The sequence below is a fragment of the Prunus avium genome, chromosome 3 (assembly GCF_965620075.1).
Source record: "Prunus avium chromosome 3, drPruAviu1.hap1.1, whole genome shotgun sequence".
In the NCBI taxonomy this organism is placed as follows: Eukaryota; Viridiplantae; Streptophyta; class Magnoliopsida; order Rosales; family Rosaceae; genus Prunus; species Prunus avium.
In genome coordinates, this window is record NC_142286.1 from 32,404,625 (window position 1) to 32,423,049 (window position 18,425).

At 36.6% G+C, this 18,425-nt stretch overlaps 1 protein-coding gene and 1 long non-coding RNA gene across 15 annotated transcripts; one reads left to right on the plus strand and one right to left on the minus strand.

The window, feature by feature from the left end:
• The first annotated feature begins 4,723 nt into the window (after window positions 1–4,723).
• On the plus strand, window positions 4,724–8,695 carry LOC110755617 (uncharacterized protein At4g26485-like). Of its 3 annotated transcripts, none has more exons than XM_021956844.2 (8): window positions 4,724–5,289; window positions 5,555–5,759; window positions 6,217–6,535; window positions 6,712–6,874; window positions 7,570–7,613; window positions 7,852–7,957; window positions 8,066–8,159; window positions 8,270–8,695. In XM_021956844.2, the coding sequence occupies exons 1-8, from the start codon at window positions 5,142–5,144 to the stop codon at window positions 8,358–8,360; spliced, it is 1,170 nt and encodes a 389-aa protein (XP_021812536.2). In that variant the 5' UTR covers window positions 4,724–5,141; the 3' UTR covers window positions 8,361–8,695. The 3 variants fall into 3 exon arrangements, with proteins under 3 accessions (XP_021812536.2, XP_021812534.2, XP_021812537.2); XM_021956842.2 differs by having other exon boundaries at window positions 4,727–5,289; window positions 6,214–6,535; XM_021956845.2 differs by having other exon boundaries at window positions 4,729–5,289; window positions 6,214–6,535; window positions 7,852–7,912.
• Window positions 8,696–9,131: 436 nt separating this feature from the next.
• LOC110750507 (uncharacterized) lies at window positions 9,132–13,432 on the minus strand. 12 transcript variants are annotated; one of them, XR_015834526.1, is made up of 7 exons: window positions 13,086–13,432; window positions 11,236–12,230; window positions 10,891–10,956; window positions 10,732–10,792; window positions 10,531–10,629; window positions 10,121–10,216; window positions 9,132–10,013 (listed from the first exon to the last, which is right to left on the minus strand). It is a non-coding gene; the product is annotated as an uncharacterized LOC110750507 (long non-coding RNA). The 12 variants fall into 12 exon arrangements; XR_015834528.1 differs by having other exon boundaries at window positions 10,531–10,624; window positions 10,715–10,792; XR_015834527.1 differs by having other exon boundaries at window positions 10,715–10,792.
• Between the last annotated feature and the right edge of the window lie 4,993 nt (window positions 13,433–18,425).

Genomic DNA, 18,425 nt, shown 5'->3' on the forward strand with positions numbered 1-18,425 from the left:
TTGCCTTATATCGCTCAATAGACCCATCAAAGTTCCGCTTAATTCTAAAGACCCATTTATTAGGAAGAATATTCAAATGCGGTTGAGAAGGTACGAGAGTCCATGTACCAGCCTTTTGCAAGGCATTAATTTCCGCTCCCATGGCTTGTCGCCACTCAACAAGCTGATTTTCCTGGGTAAAAGAACTCGGCTCAACAATATTAACATGAGAATGAATAGAAAGAGCATATTTGGGATTAGGCTTGCTAACACCCATTTTACCTCTTGTGACCATAGGATGAGCAGATGTGGTTGGTGGAGTTTGTATGGAAGATATAGGTTGAGAGAGAGTGGGGAGAGATGGGTTAGGTGGAGGAAAGGTGAGAACATGACGATGAGGGTCACGACAGTAGACTTGTAAGGGAGAAGAGGGTAAGGGAGGAGGTGTATGGGGAGATGGGCTAGGAATGGGAGATTGTTCAGGTAAAGGAGAGGAATTGGTAGGAATAGAGGGTAAAGGTTGAGATGGGCAAGGGATATCAGTAAAAAATAAAGGTAGTGAAGGTGAAGTGGATGCTTCCGTAGCCCGATTCACAGTGATCTCTTTAAAAGGAAAAAAACTTTCATCAAAAGTAACGTGACGAGACAAATACACACGACGAGTAGAGATATCTAAGCAACAATAACCTTTATGATTTAATGAATAACCCAAAAAGACACATTGGGTGGATCGAAAATTTAACTTGTGTTGGTTTTAAAGACGTAAATAAGGATAGCATGCACAGCCAAAAACACGGAGGGAATTATAAACAGGAGCACGTTAAAATAACTTTTCGTAAGGAGAAGAAAAATGCAAAACCTTAGTAGGAAGTCGATTTATTAAATAGAGAGCAGTGTAAATGGCTTCAACCCAGTATTGAGATGGCATGGAAGAATGAGTAAGGAGAGTTAAAGCTGTATCGACTAAAGGACGATGTTTGCATTCGGCAAGTCTATTTTGTTCAGGATGGTGGGGACAAGAAATGCGATGTTCAATTCCTTTACTAGCCAAAAATTCTTTAAGTTTATGATTAGTGTATTCGCCCCCACCCTCTGTTTGAAAAGATTTGATAGTAGAAGAGAATTGAGTGAGAACATAAGCATAAAATTTAATAAAAACATCACAGACTTCATATTTATGTTTTAAAGGAAACAACCAAGAATACCGAGAAAAATTATCCACGAAAAGAACATAATACTTAAATCCTTGAATAGATAAAATAGATGAAGACCAAATATCAGAATGAATCAACTGAAATGGAAAAGTGGTAATAGATTTGGACAAATGAAAGGGAAGTTTAGTAGCTTTTCCCAAAGGACAAGACGAATAAAAATCCAAAACATGAGAACCTAAAGATGGTAAATTAGGAAATAAACGATGCAAACTAGGAGGAGATGGATGACCCAACTGAGCATGCCAAACAGGAGCATCAATCTTGACAACATGAAAAGCAAACGGACGTTGAGAAAGGGAATGCAAAAAATAAACAGGATAGAGACCATTGTTACTCGAGCCTTGGAAAAGCGTCTTCGCCGTCTTAAGATCCTTCACACAAAAAAAATTGGGAAAGATGAGAAAGTAACAATTATTATCTTTACTAAATTGATGAGCGGATAAAATGTTGGTGGAGGCATTAGGAGAATACAAAATATTATTCATGATAAATGGGTGGGAAGAGTGAGTAAAAATAGATGAACCAATTTTTTTAATTTGCAAACCTGTACCGGAAACAACACCACCAACAGTATCACCACGATAGTCAAGAGATAGATTAAGGTTACCAAGGTCTGAGGTAATATGAGCATTAGCGCCTGTATCCAACAACCATGCACGAGGATCAGAGGACGAAGAGGCTAGAGTAGCCATAGCTGAGAGTGTCTGAGTAGGTAGACGTGGATTAGAAGCCATAGCTAAGAGTGTCTGAGTAGGTAGACGTCCTTCAAAAGCCAAGTTCATGCGATTGTAACCGTCGATAGCAGAATGGCCAGGGCGGTTACAAATTTGATAGAGAATTCGGCCTGTGGAAGACCGGCCAGCAACATAAGGAGATGAGGAGGAAGGACGCTGCCCAAGAATGGATGGAGAGCGGCTAGAAAACCTGCTACCAGAACCAGCAACAGATGAAGGAGAAAAGGAACCACGACCACTACGATCGACGGATGTGAATCCACGACTAACATCAAAACCAGCAAAAGTAGCACGACCACGGAGGCCACCACGACCAAAAAATCCACTACTATGACTAGCGTACAAAGCTTGAGAAGTGGCATCAGGAGCAACAACTCCTTGAGCATGAAGACGACATTCTGCGCTCAACAAGAGAGCTTCAAGATCATGATACGAAATGGGAGATTCGCGAGCCTGGGCAAAGCTCACGGTGGTCTCATATAGGGGTCCGACATTATTCATGATGATAGAAATTAAGTCACTATCAGGAACAGAATGCCAGCAAGAGCAAGACTATCAACAATTCCATTTAATTTGTCCAAGAAGTAAGATATAGAAAGATCACCACGAGAGGTGCGCAAGAGCTCACTACGTAATTGAAGAATGCAGTTGTGAGATGGGGAAGCATATCGGTTTGCAAGTGATAACCAAGTGACACGAGTAGAGGTGGAGCGAACAACCGTACCCAAAACGATCGGTGTGAGGGAACCGTTGATCCAACTGAGGACCATTTGATCTGTTTGAATCCATTCTTTATAGGCAGAATTGACAACTTCAGAAGTTGTGCCTTTTTCATCAGTAACTTGGAGAAAAGCCGAAGGACACTTACTAGTGCCATCTACAAACTGCATGAGGCCACGACTTTTAAGGATGGGAGTAATATGGGCTAACCATAGGGGATAATTGTTACGATCAAGCTTGATGAATAGAAGATTAGAGACAGATGTGTGTATATGGTTACTGGAAAGAGAAGAAGAAGCAGAAGCAGTTGCAGTAGCAGAGGAGGAAGCCATAATAGCAAGTGCAATGAAAGATGAGTAGATTATAAGGACTGGAAAAAAAACAGACGTGAGTCACTGAAGCTTTGATACCATGAAGGAATAATATTGAGATGAGTTGAAAGCCTTGGATGCAAGGCGTGTGTATTGATTGTCATATAAATATTGTTTACAAGAGACATAATGATGACTATACAATAATAGCTTACAGCAAAAAGATAACTATATAACAATAGTTTAATAATAGTACATAACATAATCATGACAAAGGATAAGAGTGTGGAGAGGAATTTTGAGTTGATGACACGTCAAAAGATGATTCATTATTATGCAGATTCTGTTTATCACGAGAATTACGTCATTTCTTCAAACGTTTGCAATCATATCATGTCTTTAAGAATGGGGTAATCGAACTTAGGATATCACTTAAGCTACAAGTCTTTGTCTCTTCTTATCTTTTTTTGACAATTTTAAACTTATAGAACTTTATTGTTAACCGATCAGAACTATAATTAACGAGAGAAAGTACTAACTTTCAATAAGAAGGACTAAAGCGAAAAACGAGTTACACGACAATGACCATAACATAATTTGACATTTCTTTAGAACAAACTGAAGGCCCAAACATTCAATACACAAATTTTATGTTCATGGGCACCCTTTTAAATTTAAGTGGTGTTCATGTCCTCTATATTCTTTTGGAAAATCATTCATCCAATTCTATCAAAACCAGTGAGAATTGACCCGTACGTTTGGCATTTCATTGAAAAAGGAACAAAAGAAAATTGTCTTATGGAGTGTTTCATGACTACCCTTGGTGGCCAATTGATTTGGGTGTTGAATGGAAATACAATGCACAGGAAGCTCCCATTCTCCAGATCATTGTTATAGTTGTCGACGTACTTCTTCCTCTCTGGGCAAAGAGCTCATATTTCCAAAACATTTCAACAATTGCAATCATTAAGAAAGAGTTTCATAGAGGAACGGCAATTCTAATTTGCATGATTTGGTCAATTGATATATCATCATATTTAATGTTCATTTGTGTGACTTACGTGCATATCAATTTGAGGGCATAATGGTCATTACCCCAAAAAAACAAAAACCCTTCAAATGAGTCATCATCAGTATGACCATTAATAAAAATCTTGATATAAACCCAAAAAAATGGGCTTACATTGATCCTACAAAGCACCTGCGTTTTCCGTAATCAACGCTTTAAGCTTTTGGGTTTATGCCTAATTTTTTAGAGATATTTAGTTATATACCCATTCTTAGTAATATTGATATAGATAAACCTTACACAATTTAATTTCTATAAACAAATCCAAAAAATGATAGCTGACCTTACTGAATTTAATTGTGATTATTAAATTACTTTGATACCCTATTGAGTGTTTTAGGTTTTTTTTTATGAGGTTTTGGAGTTGAGCTTGTTTTAAGAAATCGATGACAGTTTTGTAATTTTTAGGAAGTTCGAAGCGTCTTTGTTATGTTATAAATGGGCTTTGAGTGTGTTTCTAAAGTCCATTTCATATGGGATTTTTTTTATTTTATAGTGTGGGCACTTATATTAGGTATAATAGTGAATCTCTTAATTTTTTTATCTGGTATAAGTGATATTCTACTTTAATCTAATCTAAACTATGAAGAGGGATTCGAACTCAGTTAAGAGTGGGGAGTACATTCACTCTAGCTAACTTGATTAAGCTTGCCTATTAAGAGAAAGTTGATTGTAAATAAAGCAGAAGCGATGGCAGCCCTCAAGGACGCCTCTTTCTTGGCAGTGGAGAAAAGGGTTGTGACTAGTCGAATCACATTCTAAAGTATTGATCCAGAGCATAAAATAAAGGGTAACATAAAAAGATGATTGGAACCATTTGCAGGCCAGTAGAGTTGCGATGAGTTCCGGCAGGACCAACCCCTATCCTCCCTAGTTTTCGTTCTCAACAACGATGAACACCCGTGTCCCCCAAGAAACTAAGGCGATCGGGACAAGGTTCGACGTTTTTCCACCAGTGCAGCGTCTTTGGTTTCCCTTGCTTCCCTGTTGTGTCGAGTGTGTCTCTACTTTTCCGGTTCCTTTCTAGTTGTCTTTGGGTGTCCTCACTAGTTTCTGGGGCACCGTCTATGGAATCTCTGATGTTAAAAAATACAAAATAAAGAAAAATTCAAGAATGGGTGAAAAACAGAGATGGATAGGACACTACTCTAGCTCTCATAAGATATTGTTGGTTGGAGAGGGAGACTTCTCATTTTCTGCTTGTTTGGCCCGAGCTTTTCGCTCTGCGACTAACATGGTTGCAACCACTTTTGAATCGGAAGGTACATTAATTTTTCAAGTATACCTTGTTTTTATTTTTATTTTTTGTTTTTTGTTTTACATTAGCTAATTAATTTAATCAATATTATAAATATGCCAACGGGTCTAGCCGAATGAAAAAAAATATTGACTTATAAACCAGAAATCTCAAGTACAAACCCCACGGCATATTGGTTAGGGTGTGTATGTGAGAAACCCCCTCCCTAATTTAGATTATCGCTTGCACTAAAAAAATAATTTAATATTATATAAATGTTGGAAGTTCAGATACTCTATTGAAGGAACATTGGAGCAGTGAGGCACATGTGGATGAGTTGCAGAGAAGAGGATGCTTGGTGTTACATGAAGTTGATGCATATGACATGGACCAGCATCCCACCCTTATGTTCATGAAATTTGATATTATCGTCTTCAACTTTCCTCATGCAGGCCATGACTATTGGCTATGCGAAAGAGACAATGAGCTCATCCGGTAAGTGACCAAGCAGATCAAACTTGTCACAAGTATTCATATCAGGGATGCTTTAATTTCCGATAGTCTTGATCCATTAATGGTGGCATCCATTAGGTGTCGTAGTAGGGTTGGATTAGCATAATCCAATCTCGTACTAAAAAATGAAATAAGAGATAATCCCGCCATAATTTCATTAGCTGCTACAATTTTGTAAGTTCACTTATCCTAAGAAAACAAGGGTGAGATACATAATCTCACTATTCCAAGTATGTGACCCCAGACCGACAATCCGGGAATCGGAGGACCATGACACTAAGCTCTTAGTTGTAATCCCCATGCAATTCAAACCAATCTTAGTTATCAAGCATGACCTTAAACTCTTATTGATTTTCACATGTTTTTGTAATTAATACTATTAGTTACTTCATACTCTGCTCTTAGTGATCAGTTTGGGATTTCAATTGAATTTTAGAAGGCACAGGGGTTTGCTAGAAGCATTTTTCCGAAGTGCCAGTGGGATGCTGGGCGAAGGTGGGGAAATTCATGTTTCACACAGAGACGGCTACCCTTATGATAATTGGAAGTTGAAGAAGCTTGCTAAGAAAGCCGGCCTGGTTTTGAAAGAGAAAGTGTGGTTCGAAAAGTCGGACTACCCTGGCTACCACCAGAAGAGAGGTGGAGGCATCGAGAGCAACAAAACATTTCCTCTCAAAGAATGTTACACCTTCAAGTTTTCTCTGAAACAAGAAGCAAGTCGTGAATTAGTGCCTGAGGTTCCCGCTGATTTTGTAAAGGTCCCTTCCCTCTCTCTCTCTCTCTCTCTCTCTCTCTCTCTCTCTCTCTCTCTTGTTCCCATTGTGTCTGTCTACTTGTCAATTCATTTTCTCCATCTATGTCTCTGTTGTTTCCTTTGTCTTAACATTCTCACAAACTCAGTCTTGGGTCTTTTTGCTCTGTGGGGTTTGCGAAGATGAGTGGATGTGAGTTCAGGGTCTCAATCTCAAACAGCGTGAGAAAGACGATCCAGGACATCAAGGAGATAACGGGAAGTCATAGTGAGGAGGAAATCTATGCAATGCTCAAGAGATGTTACATGGATCCCAACGAGACCGCCCAGAAGCTTCCTCTTCAGGGTACCTACAATTGCTTTTTTGCTTTGCTCCTTTTGCTAAAGTTCTGTTTCACGGGGTTTTATTTGATTTTGATCATGCGGGAAGTGGGAATTGAGTTGGGTTTGATTTGCTGTAATGGGTTTTCAATGTTTGTTTGAGCTCGCACTTTGTTGGTTCATAGCAATCATGTTCAGGCATTTCAGAATGACTTTTTTTTTTTGTCGTACATTTCAGAATGGCTAGTGCGATCACTTCGTGTACATTTAGAAAATTTGAACTTAATTTTACCTTAAACTTGTGGCTATTTTTGGGGTACAGAAGTAAGCTATAGCTTGCACTTATAGGAAAATACTTCCCTCCTTTCCGTATAAGTAGGAACTTTCACTATGACATGTGTGCATAAATTTTTTTTGTGTGTGTTTTTGATGAATTATTTTGGCACATATGTCAAACCGTGATTTGCAAGGAGGAGCTAGCATCTCCTTAACTTGTTATTGCAGTGAGCTCTATGAAGTGGTCTTTTCCTGGAATAGGGTTTGATTTTTAACTGGATAATACTTCCCTCCTTGCCTAATGATGTAACTCAACCACAATCAGACACGTGTCTAGTATTGTCTTGGAGTTTAAACTCCAACTAGGTGGACTTCTCCATATTTTTTTTTTTTTTTTTTTCCCTTTAAACGACTGAAATAATACTCTTATGTATTGATCTGCAGATCCATTTCATGAGGTCAAAAGGAAACGTGACAAGAGAAAAGAGGTAAGAAATTCTAAATATGAGCTGATTTTTACCGTCAGTTAATTGGCGGGTAAGGTAGTGGATTTCTGGTATGTTGTCTCGTTAAGCAACTCGTTTTATGTTCTTTGTGAAATACAAACTTTATAATGTGGTTTTTCCTTACAAATATGTGGAACTGGTTTTTGGTATTATTTTCCTTCTCATTCATATATAATTATTATTTCTTCAAATTTAAATACCAATTAGTTGTCTCTTGCAGAATCTGAACAACATAGAGTCTGCAGAGTCGCCGTGGAGACCTGGAATGCAGGGACGGGAAGGTAAGAGCGGTTGGGTGAATTTCTCACCTCGTTATATGTCACATGGTTAGTGAAATTAGAACGTCTTTGAGGGTCACTATTGCTTGCATTTTTTCTTTTTAACCTGGTCGATTAGGGCACAACGTTATGTTTGAAATTAGAACTTCTTGGCAGATGCTGGTGATGGTAGAAATTCGGCTCCTCGAGTTGCTTCCTCTTTTCCAATCTCTCGTAAGACAAAAAATAAACAGAGAAGTCTGGTAACAAGGTGACAATAATTTTAAAACCCGAATGCCTTTTTATAAATTTTACGGCCATTTGTCTTGAATGCAGTTTATATTGCGTTGTAAAACTTACATGTTTAAGTATCATTTGCAGCTCTCGACCGATCATTGTGGATGGTCCTACCAATGTGGCTGATACTACAAGAAAAAACCCTTTTAGCGACCAAACGTTTTTGGTCGCCTAATGTATGTTTTTAGTCGTTGATTAATATTGCCGACAAAAATTTCGTCGCAATCTAGTCGTCGTAGAAGGGGCGTCGTAGATACTAGAAACAACGACAAGAAACTATTTTGGTCGGTGATTCTTATAAGCAACCAATAGTTCTCGTCGCCCATTTCTCATAATTTCGTCGTTGATCCCTTGTCTCTTTGGCGCGAAAGTCCAAGGGATTGGCAACCAAATAAATATTTGGTCGCAATTTACCATTGGCGTCCTACAGTTTGGGTCTTCAAAAGTGTAAAAGTTTGGTCGTTGAAGTTATGTTTATTGGCGACCAAATAAAAATTTGGTCTTGGTTTATATTTAATGTCAATATTTTTGGTCACTTATTAATTAAAGCTTTGGTCGGGAAAACCTATCTACTTCCAAGTTTTTTCTCAAATATTGAATTATTTTGTCGCCAATATCAAGTTATTTGGTCGCCAAGGATGTTGATTTTGAGGTTTTTTTAAATTTTTTAAAAACTGAAAAATATATTTTATTGAATATGAATAATTTTCTTTTTCTTTTTCTATAATTAAATTAATATAGTTTTTATAAAACTTTTATTAAATGTTCCAAATAAAATTACCATATATAAGACTTCCCCAATTAAATATTCTACAAAGTACACAACATACACCCTAAAAACATATCATACTTCATATGCAACATTTTCTTTTTAAAAGCAAAAGGGATTCATAAGCAAAATATAGTGACATAGCATAATTAACAAAATCACCATAGTTACTGCACATGAGATCAAAGTCATGTCTACTAAGACATATGAAATATAAATAAAAGTTACAGCTTACACATATACCTCCACTGTCCTTCAAAAACACACAAAAGTACTTCATCATCTCTTTAAGTCTTAGGAGCAGTTGCCACAAGCAACAGAAACATATGCATCCATTCAAACCAAAGCCTATATAAAATTTCAGCTAAGTCTATATACTACTTAATATATGGATGAGCAATGTGTGTGATCACAATCACACTTATAGTCAGAAGTATGGTGAATCTGACCACATACCTAAGTCATATTCTTGATCATATTATTGATCACACATATCTTGGATTTGAAACAAAAACCACATACCTAAGTCAGATTGTAGGATTTGAGTCCATCAAAGTCACAAAATCACCAAGATCATCCATACCCAAAACAACCAAAAGGTCTAAAACCTACCTAATGACCATGAACAATATCTTCAAGACCAGTATACACACCATCAACACCACCTTGTAAGTTGTCACTGTGATCAGTTGTAGAATCATCAAAATAAGAAGAATCTTGTCGGAGCCAAGGTCCCTTACCATTGCACTTACTGTTGCGTTTACGCTTTCTAGATCTATCATTAATCCCAGCTTGCAGCTGCTTAACGATGTCACAAAGTTTTTCCACAGTTTATGAGAGCTTATTGTATCTATCATCTTCAGTCATAGAGTTTTTGCCGTATCTACTTGTAGAGCGAGAACTAGTCTCCACTCGAAGATTCGAGCCCAATCCAATCCTAAGTTCTTTATTCATAATCCCCAATTGGTGCATGTCTGAAACTGAGATCTATTCAGAAGCGTTGCTTGAAGTCACAAACCCCTGCTGAATGTACATTGCCATTGCTGCTTTCATTTTCTTCTACAAAAAAGGAAGTCTAGTTGTGTTAGTAAAAGTCAAACATTAAAAAAAAAAAAAAAAATTTGAACATGTAGCTTACTAAAAGTATAGGAAAATTTATTATTTACCCCCTTATTCTCAGCAGCTTCATTGACCCATGCCTTTATCCCAGTGCATATATGCATGTTGTTCCAATCGTCGATAAGTGTAACATGTTGACCCTTCTACATTTTCCCAAGAAAAAAAAAGAGTTTAAGAAATCAAAAGGGGTCTAATATGATCAAGACAACAAGAAATCACAAGGGGTCATTTTATTAATATATTTTGCTTCCACACAGTACCATTTCACCTAATTTCAGTCAAACCCATTGATATTCTTGCTGCCGTGCTATTCGGATTATTTCAACAGATATCACATTCACCTTTACTTTAACACATTCACCTTTACTTTAATGCTTTTCCTTTTCCAATAACTAACAAAGGAGGACTACTTGAACTTAGTAGGAATAACATTAAATGTAAAGAATTTACTGATTACCTTCTCGGCTGCTTCCTTATGTTTCAGGAAAGGGCTTGAACCTTCTATGTGTTCATATTCTTTCGTTTTTCTGTTATCAACATTGGCTTTGCACCTTTTCTTCAATAAAAGCACATAGAATTTGTTATATTTCTTCTAACTAATAAATAAGAAAATGATTATAATCAATGAGTCACAATAGTACCTAATTAATTAAGATACCTGGTATCTCTCATCTATGTACAAGTTATCAACGACTAACCAGTGCCACTCCTCTATTTTCCTATGAGTTACGAAGACCTTGTTAGTGGGAGGTGTGGCCCGTGCAAGCTGAAGGTCTTATAATCAGTGTTTGTGACTTATTAACCACAAAACAAGTACCAAGCCCCACAGTTGGACCACAAGTGTTCCTATGCTTTGACAAAGTCTCTAAACGATCGCCCTGGCCTAAAAACCAAAAACAACTTGTCTAAGAGTCTAAATTGTTTGTACAATTGGAGTTCTGCTCCTGAAATCAGCTCAAATTTAAAAATAAATTCATATAAACATCCATATGAAATTGGAGTTCTGGTCCTATATACATCTGCCAACAATTAAGTTTATATAAAATCCGAGACAAATCAGTTCAGTATTCATAATACGTCCATACTTCCAATCATTAGTCATCATAGCATATTAAGTCCATAATAAAAACATCTTCAGCATCATAATAAACTCATTTTCTACCTGTGTGAGGAGTTGCTAGCGAGGCAGATGTAGACTCCTGATGTGGATGCGGTGACTGCAATGGCGGCTGATCACATGGGTGCTCATATTGGTGATCTTGTTGTCATGGTGCCTCTTGTGGTCGTGGTGCATGTGGAGCTGATCTTTGTTTCTTAATAGGATCATTATTTTTCTTCAATTAAAATTTAGATTTTTTATTTTCTAATATTATTACAATATTACTTATTCTTATGCCTTTGAAATTACCTCATCTCTTTGTAGCTGTAAACTGTACGTGCTTTGCTTGCATTTGGTTTTACTTTAGGTAAATTATCCTAGCCTCACTTGAAAAATCTGCCCCCAATGAATTGCCAACATCCCAACATCTAAATCCTATTGTCTAATTGCTGAATCTGTGTGTTTTTTTTTTTTTTTTTCCAAAGTACTGAATCTGTTCAATTACTAAATATGTATTTAGAATTTTTATATCATTTATCGCTATAAAAATAATATGGAAATTAAAAAAAAACAAAAATTATATGCAATTCAACAACCAAAATCATATGCAATCATACAAATCCAGCAAAATTTGTAAATTTTCATAACCCACAAAACCTTAACTACAAATCCACCAACATAAAAACTGCATAAATTAAAAAAGTACCTCTTAAGCAAATAATTCAACAACCTACAGAAAACTGGAGACAAATGAGAAAAGTATATCAATGCTAGAAAATAAATTTCAAACTAGTAAAAGTCAAATAATAAAAATACCAAACTTAGCGTGTTTGGAGAGACCAAAGACTCTAATTTCAACCTTGCGAGTGCATACTTGCACAAGTTTAGTGCATCAAACACTCACAAATTTGGCCAATATCCAAACAAAGGTTCTAAAATAATTTTTATACTCTAACCTTTTAATAAACCAGTCCCAAATAAGCTCTGAATCAGGACCAACTCAATAAGAACTCGAATCCAAATCAGGCCCTTCTTTGTGCGCAAACGATTTTGAGGACCTGATCACCAAAACAATATTAATTTTCACTACTGAAGCTCATCATTCCACAAAACAAGACATCATAATTTTCTAATATCACTATGTAACTTGTAGTCAGTAACATTGAGAGCAATGGATGTGAACAGATAGTTTTATCACTATGTATTTAAATCCCGAATTTTCGAATATATGATGTTCCATTTTCTTTGCATTATTTGAATTTATTTTTTTCCAGAACCACACTTATAATCTGAACATTTTTTGCTTATCATGAGCAGAATTTCATTATAGAAAAGCCATGCCATTTTCAAGGGGAAATGAGAGTTGAAAAAAGACTCCAAGAGTAAAAAAGCAAGCAAAAGTGTACATCCATAACATGAAATTTTCAAAGGCCATCCATAGATTTTGGGAGGACCAGAAGAATTAGAATATATTTATCTTTGCAAAGACCAGCTTCGGTTCCCTTTCTCCCTTTGGGGAAACTTAAATCACTCCAAGGGAACCCAATCCCTCATCATGTGTTCACATACATTGCTCTGCATATTATCATCCATATTGACAATTATGTGTATGTGTGTGTGCGTTTGGAGACAGACCTTTCCACTAAACCGGAAAGCAAGTAAATTTAGTCTAATAAGTTCAAAGTTTTGTCATCATCAAACCACAATCGAACCTTTGACCATCATCAGACCTTGGACCCCAAACGCACAAACTTATTACAGTCTAATAAGTGTAAAGTTTTGTAATCTAATAAGCTCAAATATAATACAAAGACTAAAGAAAAACATAACCTTGGACCATCATCATACCACAATCGAATAAATATAGATGAAATTGAGAGGAAATAATAAAAAAAAATTGTTAAAGCAACTACCTTCTTCAAATTCTGCTCATTGAATGACAATAAACAAACTGAATGCAAATTATGAAAGCTTGGGACTGGATTTTCGCTTGACCTCAGGGAAAAAAGGAGGAGTGGGTTTTGATAGTGGGTTGGTGGATGGGTTAGATTTGGGGTTGAGCAGAGAGACAGAGTGTGAGTGAGAGAATGGGATGTAAAGATGAGCGGCATTGGGTGTGGCTTCACGTCATCTCTCTAGGTTACAGAGATGACAGAGAGAGTGAGTGAGAGAGGGTTTGGTTGAACAGAGCAAAGTTTTCTCTTGCCTTTTTTTTTTTTTGTCTGAAAGCTAAGTGTTCTCTGATTGTGAAGTAAATGGGAAGAAAAGATAATAAAGCCAGGGCATTTATTGCTTACCCTTTTCAACGACCAGATTTTTTTTTGTCGTACCTTTGCAACTACCAATATTATATTAAAACGCTGTCGTATTACTAAAAGTATTGGTCGGCAAAAACCTTTAGCGACCAACCCTTTTGGTTGCTTCGTTATTGCCAAATTTTAGGCGGGAATATAAAAATGGCGACAAAAATGAACCAACAAAGCGACCAAAAGTTTGGTCGCCAAATAATTTTAGATTTCGCGCCACCTAGCTCTTATCCCAAAGCACTAGTTAGAGACCAAAATAATATTTGGTCGCTCAAATCCATTTTAGAGACTAAAAGTTTTGTCGCATAATGTGCCACTTCTCGTCGCTGAACATAATCCACAAGGTTCCGCATATGCAAAAATCCAACCAAAGTTTGGACGACCATATCGGAAATTTTGGTCGCCATTTAAATCATCAGAGACCAAAAATTATTTGGTCGCTCATTAATTGTCGCTAATCATATTTTTCCTTGAGATGGATGGTCGTATGATGTGCATCCCTCCCATTTATCTGGATGGGAGTTATGCCCATCACCTGTTGGATGGGATGTGCATCCCTCCCATTTATCTGATGAATGGTATGATGTGCATCCCTCCCATTTATCTGATGGATGGTCTGATGTGCATGCCCCCCCTTTATCTACTGGATGGGAATGATATTTTTATTTCAATAGGTAGGAAGGGGAGGGGGAATATTAAGTTGGATTTTGCACGGATTCAAATCGTTTTTACCCCTAATTCTTCAGACTCAAATCTTAAGTTCACAACTTTATTAAGAATTATTTAAGTTTAATTTTTTCCATGGATATTCTTCATTTAATCTTTATAAATAACTTCTTAATTTAATTTTTTCAACAATTTAACCTAAAAAAAATTAAAATTCTATAAATATAATAATTTTATTTGAGAAATAGGTGGGTATTTATAGAGTTTTGAGGTTGGATATGATCTAGATTAATTTAAAATATTATTTTAACCGTTGAATTTAAATTTTAGCCGTTGGATCTATTTATTACCGTTAAAATAGCTTGGATTTAATATGGATCATTGATTTGAATTATTGTTGGAATAAAAAAGAACAAGAAAAAAAAAGTGTTGATGCAGCAGTGTGCGACAACTTCTGCAACACTAGTGGCACATGCCCCATTATTTCCTCTTTTCACATGGGCGGCATCATGGTATTCTGCCCCAACTTTGAGTTTTCCCAAATTTTAGCTCCTTACTTTTCTTGGGTTGAGAGAGGAATTTGGTTAAAATTTAGGGTTTTTTGGGTTTGGCATGATGGATTGGAGATGCCCTAAGGAGGCTCAAAACCAAGATGCCATTTGGAGAGGGAAAGGAGGAGGGGAGGACCGCATACCACTATGGTTGTGCCCTAAAAACCAAGCATGGGATGAAATCTCCTAATAATAAAGGGCAATTTATATTGTTCTCTTTTACATTTCATTTTTTTGCCAAACTTCGGAAGAAGAGGGGAATGGTGTGGTGATGTGCGGTGCACACGCACTTGAACACATGATCGCATGGTCACATGGTTGGGTAAAGGCAATGCCAACCACTAAGCTACTTTTTCTTTAAAGTACAAAGTCAGAGATTACAAAATATGAGAAAAAATAATCTAATATAGATTATATTTGAGAAATATTTTATCTTTATCGATCGTATCCCAAAAGTTTCTAATTGTATGGTTATCAAATGGGTATATAAGACAAATTAAAAAAAGGTATTGATAAACTGATAAATTTAGCATCATAATATTTCAATTATGATGGATGTATTATCACATGGATATGGATGGATGTATTATCACATGGATGGATGTATTATCACGTCTATCACATGAATGTATTATCACGTGTGTTATAATATTATTGATCAGAGATAACAAATTGATATCCCAATTTCATGGAAGTGTTTCTCCTCCTAGTGGGGCAGCACATTGCTTGCTCTCAAGTGTTAGGTTGAGAATGTGACCAACTTCCTTGAGTTAAATATTGGGGACGCCCATCTTTCTCTTTTTTTTTGTCGTACATTTCAGAATGGCTAGTGCGATCACTTCGTGTACATTTAGAAAATTTGAACTTAATTTTACCTTAAACTTATGGCTATTTTTGGGGTACAGAAGTAAGCCCCAGCTTGCACTTATAGGAAAATACTTCCCTCCTTCCCGTGTAAGTAGGAACTTCCACTATGACGTGTGTATAAGTTTTTTTTGTGTGTGTTTTTGATTAATTATTTTGGCACATATGTCAAACCGTGATTTGCAAGGAGGAGCATCTCCTTAACTTGTTATTGCAGTGAGCTCTGTGAAGTGGTCTTTTCTTGGAATAGGGTTTTATTTTTGACTGGATAATGCTTCCCTCCTTGCTCATAAGGAGGAACTCCTCCTTGCCTAATGATGTAACTCAACCACAATCAGACACATGTCTAGTATTGTCTTGGAGTTTAAACTCCAACTAGGTGGACTTCTTGCTCCATCTATTTTGTTTTTTTTTCTTTAAACTGAAATAATACTCTTATGTATTGATCTGCAGATCCATTTCATGAGGTCAAAAGGAAACGTGACAAGAGAAAAGAGGTAAGAAATATGAGCTGATTTTTACTGTCAGTTAATTGGCGGGTAAGGTAGTGGATTGCTGGTATGTTGTCTCGTTAAGCAACTCATTTTATGTTCTTTGTTAAATACAAATTTTATAATGTTGTTTTTCCTTACAAATATGTGGAACTGGTTTTTGGTATTATTTTCCTTCTCATTCATATTTAATTATTATTTCTTCAAATTTAAATACCAATTAGTTGCCTCTTGCAGAAACTGAACAACGTAGAGTCTGCAGAGTCGCCGTGGAGACCTGGAATGCAGAGCGGTTGGGTGAATTTCTCACCTCGTTATATGATGTCACATGGATGGTCGAGGTGATGTGCATCCCTCCCATTTATCTGATGGATGGTCTGATGTGCATGCCCCCCTTTTAGCTACTGGATGGGAATGATATTTTTATTTCAATAGGTAGGAAGGGGAGGGGGAATATTAAGTTGGATTTTGCTCGGACTCAAATCGTTTTTCCCCCCAATTCTTCAGACTCAAATCTTAAGTTCGCAACTTTATTAAGAATGATTCAAGTTTAATTTTTTTCATGGATATCTTTTCTTCATTTAATCTTTATAAGTAACTTCATAATTTAATTTTTTGAACAATTTAACTTAAAAAAAATTAAAATTCTATAAATATAATTTTATTTGAGAAATAGGTGGGTATTTATAGAGTTTTGAGGTTGGATATGATCTAGATTAATTTAAAATATTATTTTAACCGTTGAATTTAAATTTCAGCCGTTGGATCTATTTATTACCGTTAAAATAGCTTGGATTTAATATGGATCATTGATTTGAGTTATTGTTGGAATAAAAAAGAACAAGAAAAAAGTGTTGATGCAGCAGTGCGCGACAACTTTTGCAACACTAGTGGCACATGCCCCATTATTTCCTCTTTTCACATGGGCGGCATCATGGTATTCTGCCCCAACTTTGAGTTTTCCCAAATTTTAGCTCCTTACTTTTCTTGGGTTGAGAGAGGAATTTGGTTAAATTTTAGGGTTTTTTGGGTTTGGCATGATGGATTGGAGATGCCCTAAGGAGGCTTAAAACCAAGATGCCATTTGGAGAGGGAAAGGAGGAGGGGAGGACCGCATACCACTATGGTTGTGCCCTAAAAACCAAGCATGGGATGAAATCTCCTAATAATAAAGGGCAATTTATATTGTTCTCTTTTACATTTTATTTTTTTGCCAAACTTCGGAAGAAGAGGGGAATGGTGTGGTGATGTGCGGTGCACACGCACTTGAACACATGATCGCATGGTCACATGGTTGGGTAAAGGCAATGCCAACCACTAAGCTACTTTTTATTTAAAGTACAAAGTCAGAGATTACGAAATATGAGAAAAAATAATCTAATATAGATTATATTCGAGAAATATTTTATCTTTATCGATCGTATCCCAAAAGTTTCTAATTGTATGGTTATCAAATGGGTATATAAGATAAATAAAAAACAGGTATTGATAAACTGATAAAATTAGCATCATATTTCAACTATGATGGATGTATTATCACATGGATGAATGTATTATCACGTCTGTCACATGGATGTATTATCACGTGTGTTATAATATTATTGGTCAGAGATAACAAATTGATATCCCAATTTCATGGAAGTGTTTCTCCTCCTAGTGGGGCAGCACATTGCTTGCGCTCAAGTGTTAGGTTGAGAATGTGACCAACTTCCTTGAGTTAAATATTGGGGACGCCCATCTTTCTCTTTTCATACTATGGAGAACTTTGAGGTAGTGGAGACTAGACTAGGCAAACGGGTCGAATTTGTCGTGTTCGTGTCAACCCGTTTGAAGGGACACGACCCGTTAAGTTGATGAGTAAAAAATACTAGACATACACATGACCTATTACAACTTGCGAATGACACGACACAACTCGTTTCACCCATTAATAATTTAAAAAGAAAAAGAAAAAGAAAAGCACTAATGCACGAACATCACACAAACCCATTCATTTTTGTTTTGCACTCTTGAGGCAGCTGACATGCCCTCTCAATCTCATCCATCCTGCCTCAAAATTGTAACACACCAATTGGCCGGAAAAGAATGAGAAGAATGTGGAGAAGTTGGTTGAAAAAAGGGAGGAAGGCTGGCTTTAGTGGATGCTCCCATTGTAGTAAAAGAAGGAAGAAATGGAGATAGTAAAATTCTCGAATGGAGTGACAAAGATGCTCTCTTTTAGTTAAACTAACCAACTTAGGCCAATGAAGTATATCTCAGTTGGTTGAGCTCTTTCACCTCTATCCATATGGGCAGAGGTTTGAAACTCTAAGGCACCCAATGAATATTTGTGTAAACCCACTCCTCTAATCGCTTGTACTATAATAAATAAGCCC

Coding starts and splice junctions, on each gene's coding strand:
- LOC110755617 (XM_021956842.2), top strand. CDS start 5,142: ATGGGTGAAAAACAGAGATGGATAGGACACTACTCTAGCTCTCATAAG. Junction 5,290..5,554: donor AACCACTTTTGAATCGGAAG/GTACATTAATTT, acceptor TTGGAAGTTCAG/ATACTCTATTGAAGGAACAT. Junction 6,536..6,711: donor TTCCCGCTGATTTTGTAAAG/GTCCCTTCCCTC, acceptor GGGTTTGCGAAG/ATGAGTGGATGTGAGTTCAG.